At 50.8% G+C, this 14,548-nt stretch overlaps 6 protein-coding genes and 1 non-coding gene across 7 annotated transcripts; 3 read left to right on the top strand and 4 right to left on the bottom strand.

The window, feature by feature from the left end:
* Positions 1 to 438: 438 nt before the first annotated feature.
* BDW70DRAFT_165930 (major facilitator superfamily domain-containing protein) lies at positions 439 to 2,193 on the bottom strand (the record flags this gene model as incomplete). The annotated part of the gene is made up of 6 exons (XM_073741861.1): positions 439 to 858; positions 911 to 1,243; positions 1,292 to 1,417; positions 1,467 to 1,804; positions 1,852 to 1,949; positions 1,997 to 2,193. The coding sequence occupies 6 exons, from the start codon at positions 2,191 to 2,193 to the stop codon at positions 439 to 441; spliced, it is 1,512 nt and encodes a 503-aa protein (XP_073591329.1).
* A 250-nt stretch (positions 2,194 to 2,443) lies between these two features.
* BDW70DRAFT_10902 (D-mandelate dehydrogenase-like dehydrogenase) lies at positions 2,444 to 3,753 on the bottom strand. Its single transcript, XM_073734482.1, has 2 exons — positions 3,437 to 3,753; positions 2,444 to 3,387 (listed from the first exon to the last, which is right to left on the bottom strand). Exons 1-2 carry the CDS (start codon positions 3,580 to 3,582, stop codon positions 2,466 to 2,468), a joined length of 1,068 nt encoding a protein of 355 aa, XP_073591328.1. The 5' UTR covers positions 3,583 to 3,753; the 3' UTR covers positions 2,444 to 2,465.
* BDW70DRAFT_10889 (uncharacterized protein) lies at positions 3,429 to 5,435 on the top strand. Its single transcript, XM_073734480.1, has 5 exons — positions 3,429 to 4,058; positions 4,123 to 4,342; positions 4,391 to 4,738; positions 4,797 to 5,149; positions 5,255 to 5,435. Exons 1-4 carry the CDS (start codon positions 3,926 to 3,928, stop codon positions 5,053 to 5,055), a joined length of 960 nt encoding a protein of 319 aa, XP_073591327.1. The 5' UTR covers positions 3,429 to 3,925; the 3' UTR covers positions 5,056 to 5,149; positions 5,255 to 5,435.
* Positions 5,436 to 5,485: 50 nt separating this feature from the next.
* BDW70DRAFT_10906 (MFS transporter) lies at positions 5,486 to 7,769 on the top strand. The gene is made up of 2 exons (XM_073734483.1): positions 5,486 to 6,074; positions 6,126 to 7,769. The coding sequence occupies exons 1-2, from the start codon at positions 5,814 to 5,816 to the stop codon at positions 7,377 to 7,379; spliced, it is 1,515 nt and encodes a 504-aa protein (XP_073591326.1). The 5' UTR covers positions 5,486 to 5,813; the 3' UTR covers positions 7,380 to 7,769.
* A 1,064-nt stretch (positions 7,770 to 8,833) lies between these two features.
* On the top strand, positions 8,834 to 8,904 carry BDW70DRAFT_t171. Its single transcript has one exon. It is a non-coding gene; the product is annotated as a tRNA-Gly (tRNA).
* A 393-nt stretch (positions 8,905 to 9,297) lies between these two features.
* On the bottom strand, positions 9,298 to 9,967 carry BDW70DRAFT_144780 (DUF3759 domain-containing protein). Its single transcript, XM_073738312.1, has 3 exons — positions 9,908 to 9,967; positions 9,684 to 9,836; positions 9,298 to 9,598 (listed from the first exon to the last, which is right to left on the bottom strand). The coding sequence occupies exons 1-3, from the start codon at positions 9,918 to 9,920 to the stop codon at positions 9,432 to 9,434; spliced, it is 333 nt and encodes a 110-aa protein (XP_073591325.1). The 5' UTR covers positions 9,921 to 9,967; the 3' UTR covers positions 9,298 to 9,431.
* A 2,557-nt stretch (positions 9,968 to 12,524) lies between these two features.
* On the bottom strand, positions 12,525 to 14,494 carry BDW70DRAFT_164408 (sugar porter family MFS transporter; the record flags this gene model as incomplete). Its single annotated transcript, XM_073741471.1, has 5 exons — positions 12,525 to 12,919; positions 12,990 to 13,343; positions 13,397 to 13,828; positions 13,882 to 13,996; positions 14,072 to 14,494. 5 exons carry the CDS (start codon positions 14,492 to 14,494, stop codon positions 12,525 to 12,527), a joined length of 1,719 nt encoding a protein of 572 aa, XP_073591324.1.
* Between the last annotated feature and the right edge of the window lie 54 nt (positions 14,495 to 14,548).

Raw genomic sequence — 14,548 nt, 5'->3', positions numbered from 1 at the left:
TGTATGTCTGTGTCTCGGGTCCTGCTGGACAGGCTTGAAGAAGCCCCTTTGTTGTTAAACGCTGATGTATATAAGGATCTTGCGCGCCAGCAGATGTCCATGCCTAATAAACTTCTAATGCAAATTATTTTTAGTATGACGACCGAAAGATATTAGATGCTGTTATGATGGTGGCATTGAGACTTACAATTATATATTTAGGGTTACAACCCGTAACGGACTAATATCAGTAGTACGTTGCACGTTTATAGGGAAATTTTACTCAAACATACAAAGCTTTTAATATTCTGAGCATCATATTCTATCGCCCTTATGCCTAATAAAGAACGTAGTGGTAAGCGCTGAAGCATTGCTTACCTCGCTAGAGCTGAGGCAATTGTTTCAGGCATTTGGGCGTTCAGGCATCAGCAAAGGTAGAGGAGTCTTATCTGCAACATTCTAATGCACATATCTGAACGACAGAATCTGCCCTTCACCCAGCCTGCGACTAACAGTTCCAGTTGCACCAGCGTTAACCTCTTCGTTCCTATCCTCCTCATCCATCCGCTTGTTCTCCCTCCTCAGGTACCATTTGATGGTCAGGGCCATAACAGCACAAAGCAGACAAGCCCCGCTCATGATTCCGCCACCGGCGTAGTATCGCGGTTTCTGGGAATCTGGAAACATGTATGATGTGTAAAAGTGGGCGACGCCGGCACCCATCAGGTTCATAATTGCCAGTGCTGCAGCGCGTTTGGCACGCGGACGGGGGAGTGACGAGCTCAGCCAGGAGACGCAGAGGTTATAGGGGGAGTAGGAGCCCGCTGTCATGAGGAACATGCTGAAGTAGCGGCCGCCCATGGTGGGGATAAACATTGCCTGGAGTGGTCGTCAGTTGTGGCCAGCTGGTGGGTAGAGGAAGGGTACGCACAAGTAAGTTCCCCAATAGGGGAAATAGCAGCGGGATTGCGATGTGGAGACCACGTTCCTGCTTATGGGCTGCATGGAAGGATATGCACAGGGAGCAGATGAAGGCAGCGAAGTAGGGTGGTGCTGTGAGGAGAAGCGTGATGGTTTCGTTGTACCCGAGGGTACCAACGATGGAAGGGAAGAAGTTGTTAAATGATTGCACCGTGATGAGTGACATTTGCAGGACGACGAACATGTAGAGCTTTGGATCGCGGATGGCTTGTTTGACACCCCAGGTGAGAGACTTGGGATCCGTATCCTCGATACCGGCATTCTCACTCTGAAGTCGCCAGTCCTGAATAGCGTCAGCCTCGGTTTATTATTAGACACAGAGGACGCCTACCGCTAGCAGTTGTTGCTCGCGACTGAGCCACCACCGCTTCGTAGTTAGAGGAAAGTCGGGGATAAATGGGATCACTAGTGTCGCAATGGCGATAGTCATGGCGCCTTCGATTATGAAAAGCCATTGCTGGAATCGTTAGCTCAGAAATCATGCACCAATGTGTGAACAAGCTTACCCACGCAGGCCGGTGTAGTTTATTCTCCATTCGGCTTATGATCCCGGCGGCAATCAATCCACCAAATGAACTGGCGAGCATGTTGGCTCCATATAGAATAGCAATGCGAGGAGGCAGTTCAGATCGCCTGTACCAGCACGAGAGGAGCAAAAACACGCCAGGCAGGAAAGGTCCTTCGATGAGGCCCAAAATGAACCGGCACATGAACAACCCGGCAAAGTTGGTGGTAAAGGCCTGGCACATCGAGACAACGCCCCAGCCTGCTGTCACAAAGCCAATGTACAATGAGGGCTTCACCTTTAGAATCAAGATGTTCGATGGGACCTGAGTCAAGACATCTGACCGATATTAGCGAAGGTTTCGCCATTGCCAGGCACGTACGTACAGCCGACATAGAATATCATAAGACAAGTATTGTACTGGGTATTTGTGATACCGAGGGACGTTGGCAGCCCAGATATTTTGGCGTTTGCAATATTGTTCCTGGGGACATTGTTAGCGACGTTCCCGAATCCTCTGCGGGAACTTGCCTATCTAGAATGTTCATTAGGAACAACATGACCACTGCCGGCATAAGATGAAAGTCTAACTGCCGCACCAAGTTTTTCTCAAGCCGTGCCAAGTGCTCTGGAGCGTGCTCTTCCAACTCTACCGGGAGCGGTAGCTCCTGGAGAAGAGGAATGCCCACCTTGTCGATGGTCTCAACCTGCTGCTTTGCTTGATCCATGATGGAATAAGTGGAGGTGTTGCTCAGGTGAAGCTCATTGTGGAAAAACTGGATATTTGACTAGCTGCAGAATAGCACGCTACGGGCTGGTCTCCGAGCAGTCAAGGAGCAAAGTGCGGGGCCCCGGATTTCCCCAGACGAATCTAAGGATTGGAGAGAAGCCCTATACCCTTGAAGAGCAAAGGGATCTAAGACAAGACTAGCTACTACAGCCGGCAAGATACGTGAAGGATATCGTTAATATATTTTCGGCGACCACGGAGTAGGGCTAACTAAGACTGCGCTTTGAGATACTCTAACACTTGTTTGCTATTGACTGGGGTAAACGGCTGGCCAATGAGCTCTCCCTGGGCTCCCACAGTCGCGAATATGTTCTTCAGGGCATTGAGCTCAAAGTTGATGCGGGTGTTCAAAGCACCTCCGGCAATATGGGTGGTCAGGGTGACGTTGTCCATGGCCGCGAGCCTCGGGGAGACCTGCGGCTCATGGTAGTGAACGTCGAGGCCAGCAGCGGATAGCGAACCGGTCTCGAGGGCCTGGATCAGAGCCTCTTCGTCAACGACCTCGCCACGAGCGGTATTGATGAGCCTAGCACCGGGCTTCATCATCTTCAGAGTGTCGCGATTGATTAGGTGTTTCGTGTGCTGATTCAACGGTGTATGTAGCGACACGCAGTCCGACACCCTCAGGAGACTCTCCAGCGTATCATGGTAAGTGACACCTAGGGCCTCTTCGACGTCCTGACTCTGGCGGACCACGTCATAGTAATGTACAGACATTCCCAGAGCTTGCGCTTTCACTGCTACCTTCTTGCTGACATTGCCGAGTCCTACGAGGCCGAGAATATGTCCGCGCGGATTATGCGAGATGGTTGCGATGAGCTTGTGAGTTGCCGTAAATCTCTCTGGGTCGGCTGTTCGTGCAGCCAGCTGCGCCCGGGTGAAATTCCTAAAGACTGACAAAATCATGTAGAGAGTCGTATCTGAGACTGCTTCATCGGACGCGCCCGCGCCATTCGCGTACCAGATTCCTCGGCGTCCAAGGGCCTTGACGTCCGCCCAATTGAATCCAGCCCCGGCAGATGCAAAGATTCGAACTGAAGATGGCAGCAAGTCGATGAGTTCATCGTCCCACTGGCCCATCTCTCCTCCCGACTGAAAATGGGGGCGGAAGATGGCGACGAAATCGCCGTAGCTGCAGAAGTCAGCAAGCTACAAGCACGGGAAGGGCTTATGCAACGGACCGTTTTTCTTTCAGAGCCTGAATAAATGAAGGACGATCGAGAGCGTCGTTCTGGATGACGTCGAATCGAGCCAGAAAGTCATTGTCGTAGAAGTGCTGATTGTACTTGATGGATTCGCCTAGGTGAAGAACAACGGGTTTGACCATGGCGGCAGTGGTAATAGTTTGGCTTTGTAGCTAAGATGACGATGAGACGACATGATGGCAGTCTTCGCAGGTTCAAGTAGTCTTGTCGGACAGCCTCCGGTGAGACTCTGGACTGCTGTGCGTGTTGAGAACAACAGCGGAGACCACCCCGGTCTTGACCCATACCAACATAGCTGACTTAAGCAGGGATAAAACAGTTGCACAACGCTAACCCGTATAGGCAGTTCCGCTGGCCGCATGAACTCCGCAAGCTGGAGTTGCCAGCACTGAACAACTTCGAGACACCAGCCTCTTACCTCCAGCAGCTAACCCCTCCTGCCATTGAGGATCTGCCATCAGAGTTATGGCTTTACCGTCAACCATTCGTCGCGCAGCTTTGACCCTTTTTCATCGTCCCTTTGTCCCGCCTGTTAGGACTCCTGTGAGGATTGTTGGCGCCTATCCATTTTCCAGCAACCAATCGTCACCACAGCAGGGTAAGTCACGGCCCCTGCTTCTAAAAGTCCACGGGCCTAGCTGAGCTTATTATGTTTGGATCAGACTCTCGGCCTGTGACGCTCAAACACCAGGAACAATCTGACAAATCTCCCTACTCACGATCTCCTTCGCGCGTCTCCCGAAGTCAAACCGAACGCTTTCGTCAACGCCCAGATGCGAATATCTCAACGGCTCCGGAGAACGAGAGATACTTCGGTAATATTCCGCCAGCGGTGGATGAAAAGAATCTGAGAAATTTTCTCAAGCATGCCGGGTTTAACGTGTATGATGCACTCGAATAGCCGTCTGTTGGCACACTGACTTTATCTAGTGCCAACATCCGCATCGCAATGGACCCGTTTACCGGCAATAACCCAGGATACTGCTTCGTGGAGTTCGAGACAAAAAAGGATGCCGACCGCGCAGTGGAGCTGCTGACAGGACGGGAGCTTAGGGGCCGTTACCTCAGGGTTGAACATGTTGCGAGCAAACAACGCCGCATGAAGCCGAAAGGTGCTGAACATGTGCTGGATTTTTGGAGCCCTGAAAAGGCAGTTCAACACTTCGATTATGCGCGACGTGGTCAACGCTTGCTTATCAATGGCCTGCCTCCCCGCAGGAAGCTCAAACAGGGTGTATTGAACCAGAAGCTTGTGCAGTTCTTCCAGGGCTTCACCGTGTACGTCCCGCCTATCCGCAGATTTGGGTGTTCGCTAATCAGCTCTTGTAACGACCAGAGAAGCTATAAGCAAGCCGCTGATCCCTCCCGAGTCGTATGATACTCCACATCCTTACAACGCACCTTGCCATTGCTACGTGGATTTTGCTACTGCAGCAGACGCGGACAAAGCAATGGATACATTGAACGGTCAAATCGGCCCATGGGGCCAGCCTCTCACGATCGAAAAGCAACGGAAAAACTGGGCGAAGCCGAAACCCGCCCCGAAACAGAGACCTAGGCGGGCTCTCTTTGATCTCGACTATGAAGATCAGTAACAGATGAGGTCCTGGGGACCGTTGCCGTCATGAAATAAATTTTGCGTGACCCCAAGAGGTGCCACTGTTACTATCTGCTCCCGCCGCGTCCAAAGTAAGTCTTCATTAGTTCTATTTGACCGCTTTCCACTGGGGTTTCTCTCGTCCCCGTAGAAACGTTCAAACTCTTTCGCAAGCAACTCGGCTCACAATACTATAGAAATTGGTGGAGATAGTCTTTAGTGGGAAAATGCTTGCATCGCCCGACGCTCAACCACCCGAGTAATTCTACGGTCTGCGGAACGCGCTTCATAGAGCATTAAAGGCCAAATACTTCCCCGTCATCTCAATAAAGATGATACACCGCTAGCTGCGCCCTCTCGAGCTGTTTGCAGCCGAGGTCTATTAGTACGACAGCCGGGCGAATACGTCACTGATTACCACGAAACTTGAGGCTCGATCATCATGCCGACGACATACATCCTGATTCGTTCAACAAGTCGGCCTTAAATCCGGTACCGCACGAACCTGTTCCTTTTGGAGCGCCATGTAAGCTGGTGTAGATTGTCGAGATATCCTAAGATCAGCGGTCGAGCACGCGGGTGGAGATTAGTACGGATTGACGCTCATTGGCTAGAATGACTGTTGGAGAAAGCCTGCAATAGCCGCTTATCATTATCGTTCTCGGCTAAGCGTGCCGATGTCTCCATACTCAATTCTCCACGACTTTCTCCCACCTCGCTCAAGATCATGTCTGGGAGGTATCGAGCCAAACATCCATGGCATCCGCCCAAACCCCTTCCAAAGAAGCCGACACGGGCCTGAAAGAGGGACTCGATGCGGTCGCCACAGACACCACCAGCGAGGTTCCATATTCGGTCTTCACCAAGGCTCAGAAAAGGTACATCGTCTTCTTCGCATCATGGGCTGGCTTCTTCTCGCCCGTCTCGTCGCAGATCTACTTTCCTGCACTGAACAGCATTGCGGATGATCTCGGTGTAACCAGCGCCCTGGTCAATCTCACGCTGACGAGCTACATGGTATACTTCGCCGTCATTCCAATCATAGCATGTGGCTAAATGCCGTAACAGATCTTTCAGGGTATCTCTCCTATGTTCGTTGGCGACTTTGCAGATAAAGCTGGCCGTCGACCTGCATACATGGTCTGCTTCCTGATCTATATCGCTGCCAACATCGGGCTGGCGCTGCAGGACGATTTCGCCGCATTGTTCGTCCTGCGATGTCTGCAAAGTGCAGGGAGCAGCACAACAATTGCCCTCTCTGCTGGCGTCGTCTCAGATATCGCCATTGCCGCTGAGCGCGGGTCCTATATGGGCTTCGTAACGGCAGGTTCTCTCCTCGGACCAGCGATGGGCCCGGTCATCGGCGGTCTTCTATCACAGTATCTCGGCTGGCGCTCGGTTTTCTGGTTCCTCGCCATCTTTGCCGGTGCTTTCTTGGTTCCTTATGTCCTGCACTTTCCAGAAACTGCGCGCGCAATCGTGGGAAATGGATCTATCCCGCCGCCCAAGTGGAATATTCCCTTGCTCACCTTGTTCAAAGCTCGAAAGGAACCCCAGCCTGAAGAATTTGATCGGCCGAAGCTTCAATTCCCCAGTCCCATCCGGACCCTCTCGATCGTATTCCAGAAGGATATCGCTATCATTCTCATCGCCAACGCAATCCTCTTTGCCGGCTTTTACGATGTCACAGCGGCGATCCCTTCTATATACAATCAGCTGTATGGCTTGGACGACCTTTATATCGGACTATGCTATGTCCCCTTTGGTTTCGGCGCAACCGTGGCATCAGTAGCAACAGGAAAGCTGCTAGACTTCAATTACCGGCGGCTGGCAAAACAACTTAACGTTCCTCTTCAGGAAACTCGCGCCCGGAATCTCACCCACTTTCCAATTGAAATTGCCCGTTTACAGGTCGCGCTCCCGCTGCTGACGCTAGGCGCATTCACAGTCATCGCATTCGGTTGGTGTCTCAACTACGGCGTACATCTCGCCGCGCCAACAACGATCCTCTTTCTCATGGGCCTCACGCTGACAGGAGCATTCAACACGGTCTCAACTCTGCTGGTAGATTTCTATCCCAGCAATGCGTCTGCTGCCACGGCATCAAATAACCTTGTGCGTTGTCTACTTGGTGCTGGAGCTACAGCGCTCATCGATCCGATGTTAGAGGCTATGGGACGGGGATGGTGTTTTACCTTCATTGCACTTGTGATGTTGTGTACTGTGCCGCTGCTTTGCGTTGTGATGCGGTGGGGTTCACGGTGGAGGAATGAGAGGCAGGCGAAAATCGATGCAGCTAGCGCTGGAAATGGCCGAAACTAATCACCGTGTGCATGGATGTCACCGCGATAAAGCTTGGACTCGATACATTTATCTGGCAGAACGCAGAATGTCAACCCGGGTACCTGCCGCAGCACGCAGCTATATCTCCTTTGGCGTCATCGAATTAAGTAGACGACACAAGATCGTCGTTGCTGCCATCCTAACACACGTAAGGTAGCATTCTTATCCTGTTTATCGCAACGAGGTCCGATCCCGACTACCAGCGTGGCGCGGGCATTGATCGTTGAAACCTTTTGGTTATCGACCTTTTTCTCAGTGCAAGCTCTTGAGCGATATTGCAATCCTAGTAACCGTTTGGCGCTAGGATGATATCACCTGCCTTGATTCGTGGTATAGACTCTGCCTTGCACCACGACTGACAAACGTAGCCGATGGATGCTACCTTCTCCTCAGGTAGTGAGAAAGGTGAGTATCACTGTTGAGCCTCCAAGTGAACGCTGCGCTTATCAGTCGATTGCGATGGGTTGTCGGAACGAGGTTTGCGTCGAGGGAGGCCCGGTTGGAGTATAACATATATACAGAGCCCTGTCACCAAGTACATTCACATGCCCTATGCGCCAAGCATGACTTGCGGCTAGAGAACAGTACCGAACCGACGTACATGCATTTTATAGAAATTACACCTCCTCTCAATTTCTTCAGGCCAGCGTTGCCGGCTCGAGTGATATACAACGCATACTGGATTTTATCGGCCAAATTGTTGGGTCGTGTGCTCTGGACAGGAATCTGGCGTTCGAAGACGAAAACTACTGCGAGTAATGCTTAGACTAGAGGATATGGGCCTGGCGTTCAAAGCCATTCACGGCGCAAGGGCCCCATTCCACCGCCGACGTTATGAAGCTGGAGATTCTGAATCGAGGGAACGTTCTGTCAACCGGAGGAGGTTCCTCCTTACTAATCAATGTCCAGCACCTCGCTCGTTTACATATCTTTTGATACTCTACGCCGTTTGTATAGCAGGGATATCTGTTTGATGCCTCGTACCGTTTGTATGACAAGGATATCTCCTGTATAGCGAGAACCTTCTTTTTTGAAACCTTTGGAAAAGGTATAAATTGCCTATACAGATCGTAGTTAGGAGATCAAGACCTTCAATTCAAATCGTTCGTGTTAGATGTTGATTACATAACCACCTCAATAACCGACACGTTTCTCTCCCCACGTGATTCAAATTTTCTGAGTGATCCTCTTTACCAGCTCAGTGGCCGTAGGACTCTCCTAGGATTAGTGAAGAATCTCCTGAGATACCTTACACAGCACAAGCAAAGTATTATTGCTACATTATGCACAACCCTGCAGATAACAACCTCTAACAGTATCAGGGTATAGCCTAGGTAAGCATAGCTTTTATTTAGCATGCGATTGCTTTTCGTTGTGGACTTATCTGACATCCGGTCATTTAGCTATATAGCATGTGGGTCAATCATCAAGTGGCATCATTGGTCTAGTGGTAGAATTCATCGTTGCCATCGATGAGGCCCGTGTTCGATTCACGGATGATGCATTGGATTACTTTTTTGCTTTTGTGGCTTCTGCGCGACCGAGTCAAGGCTGGAGACAGGATTGTGCCCCCGTGTTGACAGTTTCAGCTTGCTCACCAGTCTCGTAACGTCTCTTTTATTGCTAGACGGATCTGATCTAAGAACGCCAGTTTCTGATTCTTTCCATAGCAGTGGTGTATCTCCTATGTTCAGGCTGTAGCTATAATTGTCTGTTGATGACCTGGGCCGCCACTGGACGCGAAGTGAGCTGTTGATGTTTTGTGATTAGTATCTGTCTTGCTGATCGCCAGCCATCTCGCTCTGGGTCATCTTTCCGTCTAGGAGTAGAGTGCATCCTAGCACTACGAGTACGCCTCATGAAACTTCTGGAATTACGCTGTCATCCACTTCACAGATTTGAATCAGTGCGTTAGAATAGAACTGATTTCAGGATATAATGTATTCACGAATCACAACCGGAATCAGATCGGCCAGGAACTATATATAATGCCGCATAAGCACGCTCAACATCAAAGCATGTGCACTACATCTAGTAGTAATCTTGGCGGGAAGCCTCCTCAACCTGGCGACGAGCGTGTCTCTTCGCCTCCTCACGGTCAACGAAGTCTAAACCCTTGGTCTCGACTTCGCGGTCAATGAAGGCGCCGGCAAAACCCGCGAGCAGCTCTTTGGCGGTCTCATGACTCTGGGGCTTGCCTGGATTACAAAGACCCGAAATCAGTATTCACTTTCTCCCATTGCGCTTGTTTGGACGTGGGATGCAGTTGTGGAGGAAGCGCACCTTCACGCTCGCAGTGTTTCTCGTAAGCCTTCATGGCTTCGAAGGAGGCGGCACCAGCGATGAGCTCATGGGAGAGCTTGGCGCGGTGATCTGGGTTGGTGTGGTCGAGGCTCTGGAGCTCGCCGTAGCAGCGAGCCTGGTGAGAGTCGTCGTCTACGGAATAAAGGACAGACACTGTTAGAGGTGGAGTGGACAGAGATTCCTGCGCGGGACAGATAACTTACCGAACCAACCCATAATGTTTGATGTGATATAATAAGGAAGGGAAATAGAGTGCGGTAGAGTAATATGAATATTCTTGGAGGATTGAGAAAAGAGAGAAGGGGTCAGGGGTAGGACTCTTTATACCCCTCAGGAGCGGGGTGGAATGCCCTGCCCTACGCCTTACAAGTATTCTATACGAGCTGAGCAGGTGCCCAGCCACAGCAGCATCGTGGGACTGGGCTGAGGTACACGGAGAATTGCGACAATAATAGCCCGAAACGCTATTGTCCCTAAGCTTTGCTGGACCCAGCCAGAAACCGGCTGCGATTGGCCAATGGAAGGGCCAAGAAAGGCTAAGAATTCCCTCAGAGGGCTTAGCTTTGTTGATCGCCCCGTTCTCGCATGCCTATTGAGAATAATTCGATCTGATCGCTTCGACTGGAGCTCCAGGCAGCAGCTTTCTCTGCGGTTCTATAGTGACACACCGTCCAAACGAGGCATGGTAGGCACACCGCTCAGTGTAGGGCGATGTGGGTGGACCGGCGATGGCACAAGTAACGTTTCAGACTAAATTTTGAAAGAGGTATTTACTACTTATACTTCAAGGAGAGACTCTTTTCAGGCCCACGTGACCCGAGGCACTCGTGTACCTTGTTACAGATCCCGCTAGGCCTTGATAATGCAATGGGGAACCTCAGGCAAACGATCAATGGAGCTGCAGATGAGCGACTGATGTAGGAACCCTTCTCCGGGAGATACTCATCAGCGGGACCACCGGGTTTAGTCGCCGCTTTCGGACAGACCTCGTCATGACCTTGTTACTGTTGTTGGGTCACATTCAAATATCCCCACTGGTATTTTTAGGACCATGGAGATCTTCTGGTTTGGGGGATCCCCAAAGTTTAGTCTTGTATTACGTTAACTATTCGGTTCTTAAAGATGGCTTTTGGCGGTATAAATAACTTTACCTAGTTAACAGGCTGATCTGCCCTGATAAAGTAGATCCTTAACAATCTATTTCAGTATCTACGGGAAAGTCATATTGTACACGCATCTCAGTGCAATGACGGTCTCCGCTGAATTGGAAATGCTGGAAATGTTGGGGATGCAAAATTTCCAATGCCGCCTCGGTTCACGCCATTTCTAGCATAATTTTATAGGACTCACTAGGGAGTAATTAAATTTCAGACAACTGCCATGCGATTTGCCTTCTGCTAAGACTCACAACTAGAGAAAAAGGACAAATCGAGCAGGACTGGTCATCAGGCCATTACTGTGAATTGGCTCTGGGCATGAGTATCTAGCAATTGCCGATTAGGAAATTTGGAGCAAGGCTGTAATACACCTTCCTGCTGTGGATATGGCAAGTGGATTACAACTCCAGGGCGCATACGAGCAAATGATCGATTCCTGCAGAATAGAGGAGATTAGGCCATATTGACCCGTTTGCCTGAACTTGGGACCGCTTTCATTGTGTGAGATACATTATCCAAATGTTATATCGTTGTTGGTCTCACAGTCCGTCGCAAAACGATAGGTCGGCCTGAGATATTCTCTCTTTCCTATCCCTGATTGCCTATATACATCTGCAATAACTGTCACTCTTCATACGTTGCAATAATCATCTTGGGGAGAGACCCACACTTGACATGCCAGGGGTAAACTTGATAATCACCAGATTCAAAAAAACCAAGCCTGCAAAATTTATACCCTCTGGCAAACTATAGATGACTATAGTTCAGTCGGATAACCCTCGTGAGGTAGCAGGACGCTTCGTCTACTGCAGGGCTCTACTTCCTTTGTTGATATTATGAAAGCCAGCTATACGACAGTATTTATATGTAACACACTCAATTGAATCAGCCTTAGGAGCACTGGCTTTTTAGTCGCCAAGTGAGCATTCAGTTTAATCACTTGATATCGACTTGTGGGTCTTTAGCGGATTCTGTAAAAAGGTTCTGTGAGATAGGCCAGTGAGCCTAAGATGTCTTGGGTTCCCTGCTCTTTCCTGCCACTACAGCAAAAGTTTGTACACTCCTCGCCATCACAACTGCCAGTCGTCGTCGACAAAACACGCAAACCGGATGTTCCCAAGCCACCGCACATAATCTAGGTCAACTCGGCTCACCTACCAGTTTCAGTCATAGTTTAGAGGTGTTATATGCAGGCAATTTCAAAAGAAAAGCCAGTCTTTGAGGCCAGAATATCGGTTTCGTCCATTCCGTGCATGTCAAGAACCAGAAACAGGGGCTCTTTCAATCTCGAGGTATTTATCGATGCCGGAACCGGGGAGAAATTGCGAGTCATTATCTCGGCTTGCTTAGAAGCAGCTGGGAGATCAACCAAGAACAATAGGTTGGATTCTCAGACAGAACTATTAGACTGTTGCTTTTGAGACTGACGGTGTTGGCTAAATGCAGGTGCTACAGACAGTGATTGCCTTCACCAACGCGATCTCAAGCGCCAGATTATTGGACCATTTACTCCACGGTAATGCCTTATAATCACTTCTCACTAGTAGCCGCATAACAAGATGTTTCTACCAATATACCACAACCCTCGCCCACTCCAGACACGAAGACTCTGCCCTAGGATCCATCTGGACGGCTGATTCACAGACAGCTAACCCTGGGACAGCTACATCTCCCTCAACTCGTCATGCACACCCTCCTTCTCGTTAATCAGATCCTCCACCTTCTCCACCCCGCTGAGACCCAACTGCTCATTGATCCTCGCCATGCGGGCGCGGTCTACCTCCGCAATACTTTCCTGGGCACCACCAAAGTAAATATCCAGCTCCTCGAGCGTCTTGTCCTTAGTCTCCGGCGCAAACCACCAAATAAACGCGCCGCCAAGAGCACTGAAGATCGCGAAGAAGATGTACGTGCCATACTTCATGCTGTTTAGCATGTCCTTGGTTGTCAGGCCGATCACAAAGTTGAACATCCAGTTGGTGGATGCGACGATCGAGACACCTCGGGAGCGCGCACTGTTGGGAAAGATCTCTTGCGCGAGAACCCAAGCGACGGGGCCTGGCGGGCGACGTTAGCACTGATACATCATGATGAAGGGAAGAAAGGAACGAGATGAGATAACGCATACCCCAAGAGTACGCAAAGTTGACAGCAAACAGCCAGATGAACGCAATGGCCACCCATCCCTGCGCCTTGTATAGACCCTCATTCAGAGCCCAGTCATCCTCATACAGGCCCTCGACGGTAGCGACCACGATGTGGCAGCAGAACATCCCAGCAGCACCGGCGATCAGAAAGGTCTTCCGGCCGAACTTGTCAAGGAAGAGAACGGCCGGCAGGGTGAAGACGATTTGCAGGATACCGGTAACTCCAGTTGCGAGTAGGGTCTGCTTCGACGATGAGAAGCCAAAGGAGGCGAATATCTGAGGGGCGTAGTAGAGAACAGCGTTGATACCGGTGAACTGTTGGCAGATCATCATCCCTTCACGGCCAGCGTCAGCGTCTATCAGAAGAAAGAGGAGGCAGAGGACATACCGCAGCCCAGCACCAGCCTTTTGAACATATTCGGCGCAAATAGCGCCTTCCATGGCGCCAGTCTACCGCCCCTCTCAACAGCTTCACGATCACTCTCTTCATCGAACATGACAGCGGCCTTGATTTCCAGCACCTCAGCTTTGATAAGGGGATCATTGGGGTCAAGTCTTCGTAGTTTCGATAGCGCAACAACAGCCTCTTCCTCGCGGTGCTTGGACATAAGCCAGCGTGGAGAGAAGGGAAAGAAGAACATGCCGAAAAAGAGGATCCACGCGAAGAGAATCTGCAACGCTAGAGGGAACCGCCAGGCTATGGACTTTTGTCCGAGGCAGGTGTGGCCGTGGGCTCTGTCATAGTCAAAGGAACCGTCGGGGAGGTAAGGGTCTGTGATACCTTCGGGATTACAGGTTGTGCCGCCGACGAATTGCATTCCTGTACGTTGTCAGCGGTACTGCTTGAGGGGGTTGTATGGGGAGGGTCACTACCATAGTCTAGCCAGAAGGCAATAGCCGTCCCGATTGTGATAGACAGTTGCTGCAGCGAGACGAGGGAGCCACGCAGCTCAGGCGGCGCGATCTCAGCCTGATATAGTGGAATCACCTATGCAGCCAGTCAGCAGCCGTCAGCCAGCAGGCCAGCAAGCACCACAGGGCCCTGAGCCCCGGGGTAACATACATGACTGAACATTCCAATCCCCAAACCACCGATGATCCGTCCTGCGAAGAAATACGCAGGCGTCTGCGCACCGGCCTGCAGCCCCGAACCAAGGGTGAAAATGACGACGGCCACCATCATCGAATACTTACGCGAGATCCTGTCGGCCAGATACCCATTAAAGAGAGCACCAGCCCAAGCGCCAAGCTCAAGAGCAGAGACCAGCCAGCCCTGGATGGTCGAGCCCATGAGACCGGGGAAGTGGTTCTGGAAGTTCTCCATCACAAGCACCGGAGACATGACTCCCTGGTCATATCCGTACATGATACACCCGAGCGAGGCAAAGGCACAGGTCATAAACACGTAGGGGTTCTTGAGCATACCCACGAGACCGTGGGGTTTCTCCGCGTTGGTGCGGCCGACCACAGATTGACTGACAACCATCCTGATTGATTTTGAGCCTCTCAGAATCGAGTGGGCGGCGTTGTAGCTGAGGGA

Source organism: Aspergillus foveolatus, assembly GCF_047715535.1.
Source record: "Aspergillus foveolatus strain CBS 279.81 unplaced genomic scaffold BDW70scaffold_107, whole genome shotgun sequence".
In the NCBI taxonomy this organism is placed as follows: domain Eukaryota; kingdom Fungi; phylum Ascomycota; class Eurotiomycetes; order Eurotiales; family Aspergillaceae; genus Aspergillus; species Aspergillus foveolatus.
This window is presented reverse-complemented; position numbering and strand designations above follow the sequence as displayed.

Excerpts from the sequence above, each read along its gene's own strand:
- BDW70DRAFT_144780 (XM_073738312.1), bottom strand. Across the intron at positions 9,599-9,683 it reads GAAACACTGCGAGCGTGAAG|GCAAGCCCCAGAGTCATGAG; the intron begins GTGCGCTTCCTC and ends TTTGTAATCCAG.
- BDW70DRAFT_10902 (XM_073734482.1), bottom strand. The coding sequence starts at position 3,582 with ATGGTCAAACCCGTTGTTCTTCACCTAGGCGAATCCATCAAGTACAAT. Across the intron at positions 3,388-3,436 it reads CAGGCTCTGAAAGAAAAACG|CTACGGCGATTTCGTCGCCA; the intron begins GTCCGTTGCATA and ends TGACTTCTGCAG.
- BDW70DRAFT_10889 (XM_073734480.1), top strand. The coding sequence starts at position 3,926 with ATGGCTTTACCGTCAACCATTCGTCGCGCAGCTTTGACCCTTTTTCAT. Across the intron at positions 4,059-4,122 it reads CCAATCGTCACCACAGCAGG|ACTCTCGGCCTGTGACGCTC; the intron begins GTAAGTCACGGC and ends TGTTTGGATCAG. Across the intron at positions 4,343-4,390 it reads AAGCATGCCGGGTTTAACGT|TGCCAACATCCGCATCGCAA; the intron begins GTATGATGCACT and ends GACTTTATCTAG.
- BDW70DRAFT_10906 (XM_073734483.1), top strand. The coding sequence starts at position 5,814 with ATGGCATCCGCCCAAACCCCTTCCAAAGAAGCCGACACGGGCCTGAAA. Across the intron at positions 6,075-6,125 it reads TCACGCTGACGAGCTACATG|ATCTTTCAGGGTATCTCTCC; the intron begins GTATACTTCGCC and ends ATGCCGTAACAG.